The sequence below is a fragment of the Esox lucius genome, chromosome 15 (genome assembly GCF_011004845.1).
Source record: "Esox lucius isolate fEsoLuc1 chromosome 15, fEsoLuc1.pri, whole genome shotgun sequence".
In the NCBI taxonomy this organism is placed as follows: domain Eukaryota; kingdom Metazoa; phylum Chordata; class Actinopteri; order Esociformes; family Esocidae; genus Esox; species Esox lucius.
In genome coordinates, this window is record NC_047583.1 from 11,860,856 (window position 1) to 11,873,622 (window position 12,767).

Consider the following 12,767-nt stretch of genomic DNA (forward strand, 5'->3'; position numbering starts at 1 on the left):
TTGATGTTGTGAGTTGTTGCAATGAAAAGGACAAAAGATACAATTGGCTGTAAGGAAATTGAGGAAGAGACAAAGAATTGGGTAAAAAGGAGATATAATGGAGGTAAATTAAAAAATGTATACCTTATGCTGTAGGATAAAAAAAAGCTGAGATCATATATATTATATATAAGGGTATCAGTTTATTATATTTCCCCACATAGAGGAAATAATCTTAATTGCAGGGCAGTTAAAACATATGAACATTTGTGACAGTCCAATTAAGCAGAGGTGTCAAACCGGTTCCACGGAGGGCCGAGTGTCTGCAGGTTTTCACTCTCTCCTTGTACTTGATTGGTTAATTAGGTCACTGATTGGTTAGTTTCTACCCTCACCTGGTTGTGTAGGTATGAACTAGGAACCAATTTATAGGAAAAACCAAAAACCTGCAGACACTCGGCCCTTTGTGGAACCGGTTCGACACCTGTGCAATTAAGGATCAGGCCTTAAATTACCACCTGAGACCAACTTATCCCATCATTCATGAAAACTGTTCCAACATCTGTGTTGGTACTGGAATGTCCACTTCACACATCCTGTGTGTGTACCTATTTGTACGGAAATGGATGACAACTTGACACGGTTATTAATTCATTGATTTATGCATGTGTCCCTTAAAAGGGTAATTCACCCCAAACCACACATTTCTAAGATATACATTGTTAAATAATGCATATATATGATACAAAATATATTGTGAAATTAGTTATAATATAGTTATAATAAGTTAGCAAGTAATGTGAAATTTGTGGGGAAAAAAGCAATTGAGACTCAACTGAGACAACTACAAACCCTACACTCCAATGCTCTTTAGACAGCCTGGCTGGCTAGGTTTATTTTTAACTGAGCGTCAGCATTGCTGGAAAGTGTGTCAACATAATAATAGATTTCCTGTTTTCACAGTTGGATTACTTAGTTAAATAATGGGCAAAACATTACCTTACCCAATGACACAACGTAGGCTTTCACCAAATTGACTATCAAATGACAATGATAGTTTAATTATTCGTGTTTCAGGGTGGATTACCACTTTAAAGGCTATTCTAACAAGACTACACCACGACAGTTAAAATCACCTGATGTAAATGAAAGATATGAACTGAAGGGATTCCAGGAAGTCAATGGTTACAGCTGACTGAGCACTCAGTGAGGTATCAGGTGATGACTGAGGTCATCTACCCAGTTCTCAATTGAATAGACCGACAGACAACATTTGATTATTTTAATTAAAGTTTGTTGCATTTTTTACTTGTGACTCGCATCATGCTGTTGCCGGTCCTTCTTGGAAGCCTGGTTTAGATGACGTTACATTTGAGTTGATAAATAAGGCAGCAGATATAATGTTGCTAGTTTCAATCTCTGAGCTGACAAGGTGAAAAGTCCATTATTGTAACCTTGAGCAAGGCACTTCAACCTAATTGGTCACACCACAGTGTCTGTAAATGACATAAAAAAATAAACAAGCATCTCGAAAACAGATATCATAAAATAAATTATGGCCACAGTATATTCCTACATTAGTAGAGTGGAATGGAAAAAGGCACTTAGAGTATATCTAACGTAATAACATTACAACAAAGTTTTAAACACACTTTTTGCCTCCTTTCTGCTCCCTTCCCCCAGTTTCATCATACACAACTGTATTAAAGCAAAGATAGCATAACTACTGTACAGTCAGCCACTGGACAACATTTGAGCAGATACTAGGGGTCCGGAAACATGGAGATATTTACAAAACGTAATTTGTGCACTGCTAAGCCCACAAAAACATGATATTTAAAATAACAATCATTTCATACCCTCCTATTACATGGATACGCATTTCAATTTCATTTCTTTGTGGAACACACTTTCTGAATATAACTCACTTAAAGATGCATTCTGCAATTCTTGGCCGTTAGCTGTGAAAGCGGCATTGCTGAGCTAAAACAAGCCCCTGAAATTGTGTAGGCCCACATGTCATGTGCCAATACTTACCCATGACAACAAAACCAGATTAAAATGTGTCACTGCATGGTTCCAAAGGTTCTGGTGCTACAAAGCTGTGCCAAGCCAGTCTGTTTCCTTCCACATTGCTACTTCAACCAGTGGTATGAACACGTGTGTCGGCACACTAAATCACCTGACAACCTTAGTAACTTCTGCAGGTGCCCAAGCTGCCTGAGGAGCTGCTAGAAGGAGGCGAGACCAGGAAATCCCTGCTGATGGTTGTTCCCCCGTCCTCCAGACAATTTGAATCTCATGGGGTTTCCCGGTTCATCAAACATTTTGCCATACTGATAAACAACCTTCAAAAACATTAACTCCCTCTCAATTACCACAAAAAATCTATGTTTCACATCCTACTATCTTCCTGAAAATGCTCTTCAACCGCATAAATGTCATCTAAACGTCCCTGTAGTAGTGGGCTCAACTGTGACTACATCCTATCTAATCTAGTGGAATATTAAATACACTGAGTACATAACACATAGCCTCCCATTATGAGCTATTATTGAGGCCACAACCCCATGTTATTTATTTTTGGTCCCTGAAGAAGAGGTGACAGAATGTTGGAACATGAAATCCAGCTTCCTGTGGACTAGTGTCTGGGAATCAGCCAGTGCAGAGGGGGGGGGGGGGGGGGATGCCTTCCCCTGGGTCTGGGCTTTCAAGAAGATTTGGGAACATGTGCCTAGTGGGGTGACTAGTTTGATATCTTACAGAACATACCATCCTTCTTCCTGGGCTGGGATTACACGACTCTTGTTCGTCACTGTTAGCGCCATTGACTGTTGTTTCTTTATTTGAAGAAAGACAATTCCCATGTTCTTCATCTCTTGGAGGTGTTCTCCGGTCATAAAATCACCTAATTGAAATGGCCTGCTCCTCCAAAAACAGACAGTTCACAAAAATGAGTTTCACATTTGGTTTGCTGGTCGGGACATTTCAGCAAGGTGGAAATTTCCGACGGCTGATCATGTGACCAGGGTGGCTCTTTAAGAGATATCCCTTGTTATAATGTTTACCAACATGGCAGACTGTCTTCATTCTTTTAGAGGGTGATGTTAACTAATGTTTTGAGTACAGTGCAATTGATATGACACCATGGTGATCCAACTTCAGGCCCCATTCATCAAAGATTCACACCTCATTGTAATCTTGCCGGTCATATCAACTCTGATCTTTTAGTCAGCACCTTTCCTGGGGGCAGGAAGAAAGTTGCTGCTCTCCTATGAATGTCTGCAGGGCTCTACAATGGAGACCTGTGTGTCTCTCATATTATGGCGGAGGCACAGATCAAAGGAATGATTTCCATGTTTTCCCGCTTGGTCAAATGTTGTCTGCATGCTCTGCTGGCCATCCTTCTTCCCTCTAATTCCAAAACAGAAACTTGTGCCATGGAATAACCTGCATGGATTAGAAACAGCAAATCAGATACAGCAAATCCATCCTGGCATGGTGGCGTCTGTTTTAACAGAGGGAGAAGCGTCTGGAGTTGATGTTCATCTTGGTGAGGCCCAGGTGTTTGAGGGGAGTGGACAGGGCAAAGGCAGCCTTCATGGGGATGTCACAGAGCAGGTCAGACTCCTCTCCGCACTCCTCCAGTTCATATGTGGCGTCGTCCAGCATCTCCTTGTGGCGATGACACACCTGTTCCACCTTCAGCCGGTGGATCTCAACACGAAGACGGATAAGCTGGCGGGCCAGGCGGTTGTCCTGGAACCTCATCTCCCTCTGAAAGGACAAGGAAAAGAGAAATATATCAAATAGAACAATTAAAAGGTAGGACCGGATTATTGTTTTTGTGTGACTGTTATGAAAAAAGTATCAATGTCGAAAACCATTTGGATTTCTTTTTTCATTCAAATATTGCCAAAAGGAGCTGTGCAAACATTCAGGTAAAGCAAAACCATGACAGTAGGTATCCCACAGATGTGGTCAAGAGCTTTGCACCAGTAAACAAAAGATTGCCCAAACCAACAAGGTGAAGCAAGACAGTTAACCATAATTTATCCCAATTGCCTTCAGGGTGTTGCTGTAAGTATTAAAGTGTTCTTAGCATAGTTACTTGGTAAAATAACAGTTAAAAAAAAACGGTGTCTGGGGCAGCCGTTGACCTCTGGCACACCTGCGTCATGAGGACGCACAAAACTGCCAAACCAGCCTACACTTAATCCTTGCCAAATAATAATGTCTTAACTTCTTTAATCTAGTGATTTATTGTATCTGATTCTAAATATCTAGGGCATTATACAGAAATGGTGCTACCCAAATCAGTAAAGATAAGTCGAGTCCGAATTTTCGGAAATTATATTCAAAAACATACTCACCAGCTCCTTTCTAAGAAAATCCAACGCATCATCAATGGTATCGAAACCACAGATGTTGCGGATGGTTAGATCAGAATTCTCATCCCGCATAATTTCAGGTAAGAAAACATATTTTTCTGCAGTCTCTGGCTTATTATCTGAACCATTTGGGTTTTCCTTCCAAGGTAGGCTCTGCAATCGCTCCTGCCATTCTAAGTAAGATGGTCTGCGAGTTTGTAACTTTAGTTTTTCGGTAAGTGCTTTCACATTATTCAAATCCTCAGTGTCCCCCTCTGTATCTACGTCGGAGTGGTCCTCGCCTCCCAGCTCCTTGAAATCCATTCCAAGTGCACTACTGGACGATGGAAATTGATCAACGTATAAAGACATTTCAGTCTGCAATTTTTTTTGAAAGACTTACTCACAGACTAAGAAATGTCTCTTGAGACGTATACGAAAAATGTTCTGTCAGGAGGCTTGCCAGATCTCGATTGGAAGTGCACTGGTGTTCCTTCATTTATAGGGTGATCCGGAGAGGCACAAGTGTCCGCCCATATCCCTTATGAACGAGGATAAAGATTTGTAGCTGGTAGGCTATGTAAGCAGCTTCATTCGAGTTACCAGTGACCTTACTAAACGTTATGCAACGTTTAACACTTGAATGCATTAATTTGACTTAAAAGTGTTCAAATAATTTCCCATAACACTAAATGGGAAATGGATAAATTTGACAATCAATTATATAGATCTCCGAAACTTGTGATGTTAAGATTAGCCTACTTCTTGATACATTGCGGGTTTGTAACGAATATCCGCACAAATTATTAGTTGGATATAGCAATGAACAGTTCATGTGACATGGTAGGTCTCTGGATAAAATACCAAATGTACATTTGTTATGTTTTGATACTCCTGACAGAGCCGGAGCTTACCCAGTCCTCAAAAAAAGTACTAATACTAGGCACTGCCGCCATCTGGTGGGTACGCTCTGAAACGCATCGAGTTAATTCAACACGACTTGCCTAATAATGGAGTGTGAAGATCGATGAAACAGCAGCAGGACGCACAATTGGACCTTCAGACAATCATTTTTCGATTAAAAAAAAAACGCTTTAAATTAGCGACTTAACATAATTCGATAGCCTATTGGTATGCATGACAAAGTTTTTTTTTCTGTGTTGAAATCCTCATATAGGCCCAGTGAATGCATTAGATTTCACTCAATTCCTCATATGATCTCATTCATATCTTTTCAATTGTTTGCATGTTGCTTTAATTTTATTGTTCGGTTTAAATAATATTTACGATACCTTTAACTTACGTCATTTGCATATTAAGAACTAACATGAACACTGCTGCAATCACTATATTAGTCTACACTAAGCCATACAGAAATGTATTACACTTAAGGTTTTTGACTTCGGGTTTTCACAACTGGTTACAGGAAACGCTCACTTCCTCCTCTAACCACAATATGTTTGGTTTCACATTTTGGGGGTTGCTTGGAAATCAGTCCAATTTAGATAAGCATAGCATACAGCCTACAATAGAAAACCAATGTAAATAATCATATGAATAGATTCTTATCAGTGAGCTCGACCGGGCTAAAAGTGGTTTCATTTCGATTCTTAATTTAAGATAACCAGTCAAAACAAGTTCTGGAGGTGGAGAACAGGCTGTGACGACTTTTAGGACGATTCTTTCGTCCGCCCATGACTTCTCTCTGCCCTTGCTGTCAATTTGCCGTGATGCGATGGAGTTTTCAGAGCACATAAAGACCGCGAACGTTGAAGATGTCGTTCTAAGAAGGCCGTTTTATCAACCGACTAAAGGAACGTTATGTGTCACCGGCCACCACCTCATCTTCTCTAACAGAGGTGGAGACAGCGCACGGCCGTTCTTGTTACTACTAAGAAATATCGATGCCATAGAGAAAAGGTAAGTAGGAGCCAACAGATGAAGAGAGTAAAATATCACCTTTTGTTATTGTGTCATTTTTATTTATCCAGGTAAGACAGCTGAGAACCAGTTATCATTTAAAATAATGACCTGGCCGAATTTGCAACCTACAGAACTGCTGCCATATTGCCTAGTCCCGACATTTCAAATACTGGGGTATAATTGCTAATACAGTGTTGTAGAAATAAAGTTTATCATGTTTAGGATGTTCTTTCTTACTTCAGAGCTGAGCTTGGCTCAGGGCCTCCCTTGATTTTGTGCTGTTAATAAGGTTGTCTCCTATGAATTTTCGTAGCCTCCCCCCTCCTCATCACTTTCTCTCTCCCTATATGCCCAGTGTGGAAAACCTGTTGGGCTATTCCAGACTCTTCTCTAGTACAGGCCAGAGTCAAAGGTTGGACATAAGTGTGTGTGTCTGTGTGTGTTTGTGCATTTCGCAGTTTTAATGCTGTCCATGTCCGCAGCGCTGCGTGAAAGCAACAGGGGATTATGATGACTCTGTCACTTGCAGGATTTGCTCCCTCCATCTCACATGCCTTCTCTTTTAGGAACCTTTTCCACTGTATGTGTGTTTTGGTAGTGTTTTTGCAGTGAGCTGCAAATTATTAAGGGCAGGAATGTCAACTTTCGTGTGCTGCTGTTGTAAATCTGGTTCACACAGCACAATGGGAGGGGTGATGATATGGAAGGGAAATGTGTGACTTGTGTGCTGCCACTGAGAGAATTCTCCCCCACCACCAGCTGTCTGGGATGACCTTGCTGCTTTGCTTGTTAGTGTGCAATGTTTTGAGGGGAAACCACGCTTTGAACTGCAGCCCAGTTCATGGAATTGTGTGTGTGTGTGTGTGTCGGGGGGGGGGGGGGGGGGGGGGCTGTAATCGTGGTGAGGCCTGGGCCACTGTAATAATTTCGGTGTTTCATTTAAAGGCCATCTGTGTCCTCTGGAACAATCACCCTCAAGTGTAAAGACCTGTGTGTTCTTCAGTTGGACATTCCAGGCATGGAGGAGTGCCTGAACATTGCCAGCTCTATTGAGGTACAGACACAGGGTGCTATGAACACATGCAGGCTGCTCATGGACAACATGTAAAATGTAGTATCACTGTTATATAGGATTTAAAACATCAAAGGTTGTGCTTTAGTCAGTAACCTTTAGTCATAAACTAAAATGATGTGAAAATGTATTATAATGAATGGTAATCAATGATCATGCTTTCTCCACTATATCACTGTCATTACTTTCATTTGAATATTTCTTTCTCTGTTGCCTGTATTAGTTCAGTCTATGGCACTTTTTTGTCTGACTATCCCACTCCCTTTCGCACTAACCACTCCTCTGTCCCTCTCTCTGCAGTCTCTCTCTTCTCTGGAAACTGTGTCAGAGATGTACCCATTCTTCTACAGACCACCCTTTCTCAGTCTGCAGGACCAGTGGGGTCTCTCGTCCACTGAACAGCATTACGCTCAAATGAAAGAGATAGTAAGTGGAGGAGCATGTAACACACACACACACACACACATACACATATAACCTCAAATGCAAAAATCCGAGATGATGATCACAATCATCACAGACTATAATCCAGACCATCACATGACATGTTGTGAATCAGAAGCTTGCTTCAGGGTTCCATAGAGGGGCTTAGAGTTGGACCAACACGCTCAATACTCATTGTAAGGAAATTCAGACCAGCTCATACTGCTTTGACTAAAAAACTAGCCTAGAAACTTGATTGTTTGATTTGGAAAAAAAAGATGGACACTTTACTATTCCTATTCCTTGTTACGTCTCTGGGTTTGAAACCTCTGTGCTATTAAAAGGGGTTTTGGATCTTCATGTGTGCTCAGGTCGTTGACTTGTAGTGACATCCACTTGGGGATATGTTTCAGCCTCCTGTCGGAGGCAACCAGGTTTTTGGCAAAATAATAATGCTGTTTACCTAACAAGTGCCCCAGTTTTAGTGGAAGCCACATCAAAAATACCATCACAATGTATTACTTTCCGCTCATGCATTCTCATTTCTACACCAAACCGACTGCTGGTGTGTGTGGGAATGGCTGCAATATGAAAAATATGGCCTTCATCAAGGCATTTCACCGTAATTGCTTCTAGGTCGTTGCTGTAAATCAGAATGTGTTCTTTGTCAACTTATTTGTTAAATATGAGTTAACCTTTTTGACCCTGCCACACTTCATAACGAGGCATAACGAGATTTGGAGGTATGGCCTTGTGAGAATTAAGAGGAGTAAAAAAATTAAATGTTATGCTTTTTTTTGCACCCTGTCTTTATTCACATCACTATCTATTAGTGTTATGCGCTTATAAAATGTTATATTTAATGTTATATTTCTATTGCATTGTGGTAAGATAAACAGCCAGTAAGCATTTCTGGAATGATAGATACCATGTTTCTAGTTCATTTAATAAAACATGAAATAGGCGCTAGATGATTTCATACAGTCGGCTTTCGGGATACAACATCTTTTCTCTGGCCTCCATTCATTTAGTCACCTTAGATTGGGCCGTTCTAGAGTTCAACAAACTCCAATAACATTCGAACTGATTATGGTGGAGACATGGTTTGGACTATTGATTTTCTTAGAGGAGGATCTACACAATTAGTCACTGGCTGATTTATAGTAAACATCTGAAAAAAGGTTTTGGGAAGTTTGAAAAAAACATCAAGGAAGATTGTCAGGCAATAACTGCATATGGTATTTTGTGTAGAAAAGAACATCATCATTGCAATACACTGTATGAAAACAGAAAGGGTTCAAAGGTTCACTGGATATATGGCCTTCAAAAAGGTTTGGTATTAAATGGCTTCGCTGCCTTGTGTTTTACAGTGTGGAGGGTCTTTTGAACATGTATTACCCCATGTTGTGTTTGTCCTCCTGGTCTGTGTAGCACGACGGGTGGAGAGTGAGTCAGGTGAACAGGGACTACTCTGTGTCTCCGTCCTACCCTCCTGCCGTCATTGTCCCTCACTCCATAGACGATGAGACACTCGTAAAGGCGGCCAGGTTCAGACAAGGGGGGCGCTTCCCTGTCCTCTGTTATTACCACAGGGAAACCGGCACGGTGAGACACCTACGCATGCCCACGCACGGGCAGTCACGCACGTGATATATTGTCATGTTGTTATAATGTCATTGAAGTTGCCCGCTGTGTTAAACAGCGACGTTGTGATTTCCAGGTCATTATGCGCAGCAGTCAGCCCCTGTCGGGTGCCAATAGGAAGCGCTGTAGAGAGGATGAGCTCCTCCTCCAGGCAGTGATTGACGGCTCTGAGCTGGGTTATATCATTGACACCCGCTCCAGCCAACAGGCTCAGCAGGCCAGGATGACAGGGGGCGGGTTTGAGTCCAAATCTTGCTACAGAGGCTGGAAAAGACTGCATCGCCAACTGGAAAAGTGTGTGTGTGTGTGTTGGTCTGTTGTGTAGGACTTCTTTCATTTGTTTGTTACTCTGTCTAACACAGCTGCTAGAGACTGTATCTGCTTTAGCCAAACCATGTTTTGTTGTCATGCACAGCAATACCACATTTGTTTGGCTGAACACCTCTACGCCTGTTGAACCTAATAGTAACGTGTACGCATGTGTCCAGGGGGAAGGTGCTCCAGGAGAGTCTGATAAAGCTGGTGGAGGCCTGTGGGGATCAGTCTCACAGTGTGGACCGCTGGCTCAGCAAGCTGGAAAACTCCAAGTGGCTCTCTCACGTCCAGACAGCCCTTTCCACTGCAGGCCTAGTGGCGGAGTGCGTGGAGAGGTAGATCGCAATGCTCATGATGACCGTATGGTTTTTATGTTCCATTTCATGCTATCACGTTATATCCGTCGTCATGTAACAGGGTTAAACCCACCACAGGCTGTTTTGTATCGCTTTATTGTTTCCTGTTCTGTGTCTGAGTGCCACATTGTTCTATGTGACCACCTATGGGGTTTTGTTTGGGCCCAGGGATGGCCACTCTGTTCTAGTCCATGGCTCAGAGGGCACAGACACCAGTCTTCTGGTAAGCTCTCTGGCTCAGCTTATCCTGGACCCTGACTCCCGGACATTGGCCGGCTTCTTGGGACTGCTGGAGAGGGAGTGGGTACAGGTGAGACCCCTAAAATAGTCACGCACTTCCTATGCGATTTTTCGACCCTCATGTGTTTTGGACAGAGAGCTGCCAGTGTAACCCTGCGTACAGTTGACAGCTAGGTAGTTAAACTAGATGTAGTGAATGCGTGTTTTTATCTGTGTATGCCCAGGCGGGTCACCCTTTCCAACAGCGCTGTGCCCACTCCGCCTACTCACATGTCCGTCTGAGGCATGAGGCTCCGGTGTTTGTGCTGCTGCTGGACTGCGTGTGGCAGCTGGCCCGACAGTTCCCCCTGGCAATGGGCTTCTCTGAGCCTCTGCTGTTGCGGCTAGCCAAGGAGGTTTATGCCTCAGACTATGGCACCTTCCTCTGCAACAGTGACCAGGAGAGGTGAGACGTTTGATCCCACACACCAGGATGAATGCATTTTACAGGTAGGCCTCATATCCACAGTCATTATCCAGACACGCCTCATATCCTCAGTCATTGTCCAGACAGGTCTCATATCCACAGTCATTGTCCAGACAGGCCTCATATCCACAGTCATTGTCCAGACAGGCCTCATATCCTCAGTCATTGTCCAGACAGGCCTCATATCCACAGTCATTGTCCAGACAGGCCTCATATCCACAGTCATTGTCCAGACAGGCCTCATATCCTCAGTCATTGTCCAGACAGGCCTCATATCCACAGTCATTGTCCAGACAGGCCTCATATCCACAGTCATTAACCGGGCTGACATGATATTTAGTCATTACCTAACAGTTCAGTGCATCCACATTCAATCCAAATCGCCATCCATCCATCTTTCTTTACATTCCCGCTTGTTCTTCATCTGGCTGCATCTCTTGTCAGGTGTGTTACTGGGGTGAAGGAGAGAACTCACTGTCTGTTCCAGTCCCTACTGAGAGCCAATGAGAGGCAGCATTACTCTAACCCCCTGTATGAGCGCACTGAGCTGGCCATCTGGCCCTCCATCCAACCTCCGTCCCTGCAGCTCTGGAAAGGTAACTTAAAGTGTCCTTAGTACTACAGGTGGACCTGTGCCTTCTCTCCGATACAGTGGCCCTTTGACATGTGCTGAATGTCGGATGAGTGAATCAATGGTCGTAGTTAAGAGTAGTTATTCCTCCCTTGGAGGTCTGTGTAGATGTGCATTAGCCAAAATGATTTGAATTACCTATCTTTTGTATTTTTTATTGTGTGTTACATTTCAAGAACCCTCCACCACATGCCTGTTTGTTCTGTTGGTCACATTTTGCTGAGAGCTGATCCATACGCAAGTTTATATCTAATAGTAAAAATCTTTTTTTGTTCATTTGTAATAAGCAATGGAATTCGGCATGATTCAGAACCAGCATGTCTCTTACCTATGTCCCAGGTCTGTTCCTGCAATGGACGGATGATGCACTGCATCTAGTGGAGGCTCAGAAGGTGATACAGAACCTGGTCAGTCAGTGCCATCGGCCACTCAATGAGAAGGTTGAAAACACTGATGGATGACGAGCATCCAAAATACATTGACAGATGGGACTGATGGAGCAGAGACACTGGGGAAAAAGCGTTTAATGCCAGGAAATTATGCTCCTCTAGACATAGAATACATGGGGTTTCATCCATCACAAAGAATATTACTTAAATACAGAACCTCATACCGCAACCTTGGAGTCATCCTTGACCCCACCCTCTCATCCCTACCTCACATCAACCAAGTTACTAAAACATCCTTCTTCCACCTCAAGAACACTGCCCGCATTCGGCCCTCTCTGTGTTCAACCGCTGCTGAAAGACTCATCCATGCCCTCAGAACTTCCAGACTACTGCAATAGTATCTTCTACGGTTCACCCAACAAAATCCTCAATAAACTTCAATACGTCCAGTACTCTGCTGCCCGCATGCTCACCTCCACCCGTTACCGAGATCACATCGCCCCTGTTCTCCACAACCTCCACTGGCTCTGGGTCAAATATAGGATTCATTTCTAAATACTACTCACCACCTACAAAGTCATAAATAACCTGGCCCCTTCCTACTTCTGCAACTTCCTCATCCACCAGACCCCTACCCGATGCCTCTGGTCTGCGGACACAACCATTCTTAAAACCACCAGGACCAAGTTCCGGACCTGGGGCGGCAGGGCCTTTTCAGCTGCTGCACCCCAACTCTGGAACACCCTCCCCAGCCACATCCATCAGGCAAACATCCTTCAAACAGGCCTTCAAAAGCCACCTCTTCAAATTTGCATTCGGCAGTTAACCTCCTTCCCTTCTTTTGCCTTCCCTCCATCTCATGATTCCCTAGTTATTAGCCACCTATTTCACCTTTTATTTGTACCTATTAAAGTGATTCTACCCTGTTTGCTCACTCCGTGCAGTGCTTTGAGTACTTA

At 43.1% G+C, this 12,767-nt stretch overlaps 2 protein-coding genes across 4 annotated transcripts; one reads left to right on the forward strand and one right to left on the reverse strand.

The window, feature by feature from the left end:
• Positions 1-655: 655 nt before the first annotated feature.
• fam167b (family with sequence similarity 167 member B) lies at positions 656-4,833 on the reverse strand. Its single transcript, XM_010879227.4, has 2 exons — positions 4,353-4,833; positions 656-3,756 (listed from the first exon to the last, which is right to left on the reverse strand). The coding sequence occupies exons 1-2, from the start codon at positions 4,719-4,721 to the stop codon at positions 3,493-3,495; spliced, it is 633 nt and encodes a 210-aa protein (XP_010877529.1). The 5' UTR covers positions 4,722-4,833; the 3' UTR covers positions 656-3,492.
• A 972-nt stretch (positions 4,834-5,805) lies between these two features.
• Positions 5,806-12,734, forward strand: zgc:154055 (uncharacterized protein LOC556036 homolog). Of its 3 annotated transcripts, XM_010879228.4 has the most exons (11): positions 5,806-6,269; positions 6,628-6,684; positions 7,218-7,326; positions 7,645-7,770; positions 9,199-9,372; positions 9,488-9,705; positions 9,900-10,061; positions 10,251-10,392; positions 10,547-10,767; positions 11,233-11,384; positions 11,759-12,734. In XM_010879228.4, the coding sequence occupies exons 1-11, from the start codon at positions 6,085-6,087 to the stop codon at positions 11,878-11,880; spliced, it is 1,668 nt and encodes a 555-aa protein (XP_010877530.1). In that variant the 5' UTR covers positions 5,806-6,084; the 3' UTR covers positions 11,881-12,734. The 3 variants fall into 3 exon arrangements, with proteins under 3 accessions (XP_010877530.1, XP_010877531.1, XP_010877532.1); XM_010879229.4 differs by lacking the exon at positions 6,628-6,684; XM_010879230.3 differs by lacking the exon at positions 11,759-12,734 and having other exon boundaries at positions 10,547-10,811; positions 11,233-11,318.
• Positions 12,735-12,767: the final 33 nt, after the last annotated feature.

Excerpts from the sequence above, each read along its gene's own strand:
- fam167b (XM_010879227.4), bottom strand. The coding sequence starts at position 4,721 with ATGTCTTTATACGTTGATCAATTTCCATCGTCCAGTAGTGCACTTGGA. Across the intron at positions 3,757-4,352 it reads ATTTTCTTAGAAAGGAGCTG|AGGGAGATGAGGTTCCAGGA; the intron begins GTGAGTATGTTT and ends TTGTCCTTTCAG.
- zgc:154055 (XM_010879228.4), top strand. The coding sequence starts at position 6,085 with ATGGAGTTTTCAGAGCACATAAAGACCGCGAACGTTGAAGATGTCGTT. Across the intron at positions 6,270-6,627 it reads ATCGATGCCATAGAGAAAAG|TGTGGAAAACCTGTTGGGCT; the intron begins GTAAGTAGGAGC and ends CTATATGCCCAG. Across the intron at positions 10,768-11,232 it reads TGCAACAGTGACCAGGAGAG|GTGTGTTACTGGGGTGAAGG; the intron begins GTGAGACGTTTG and ends ATCTCTTGTCAG.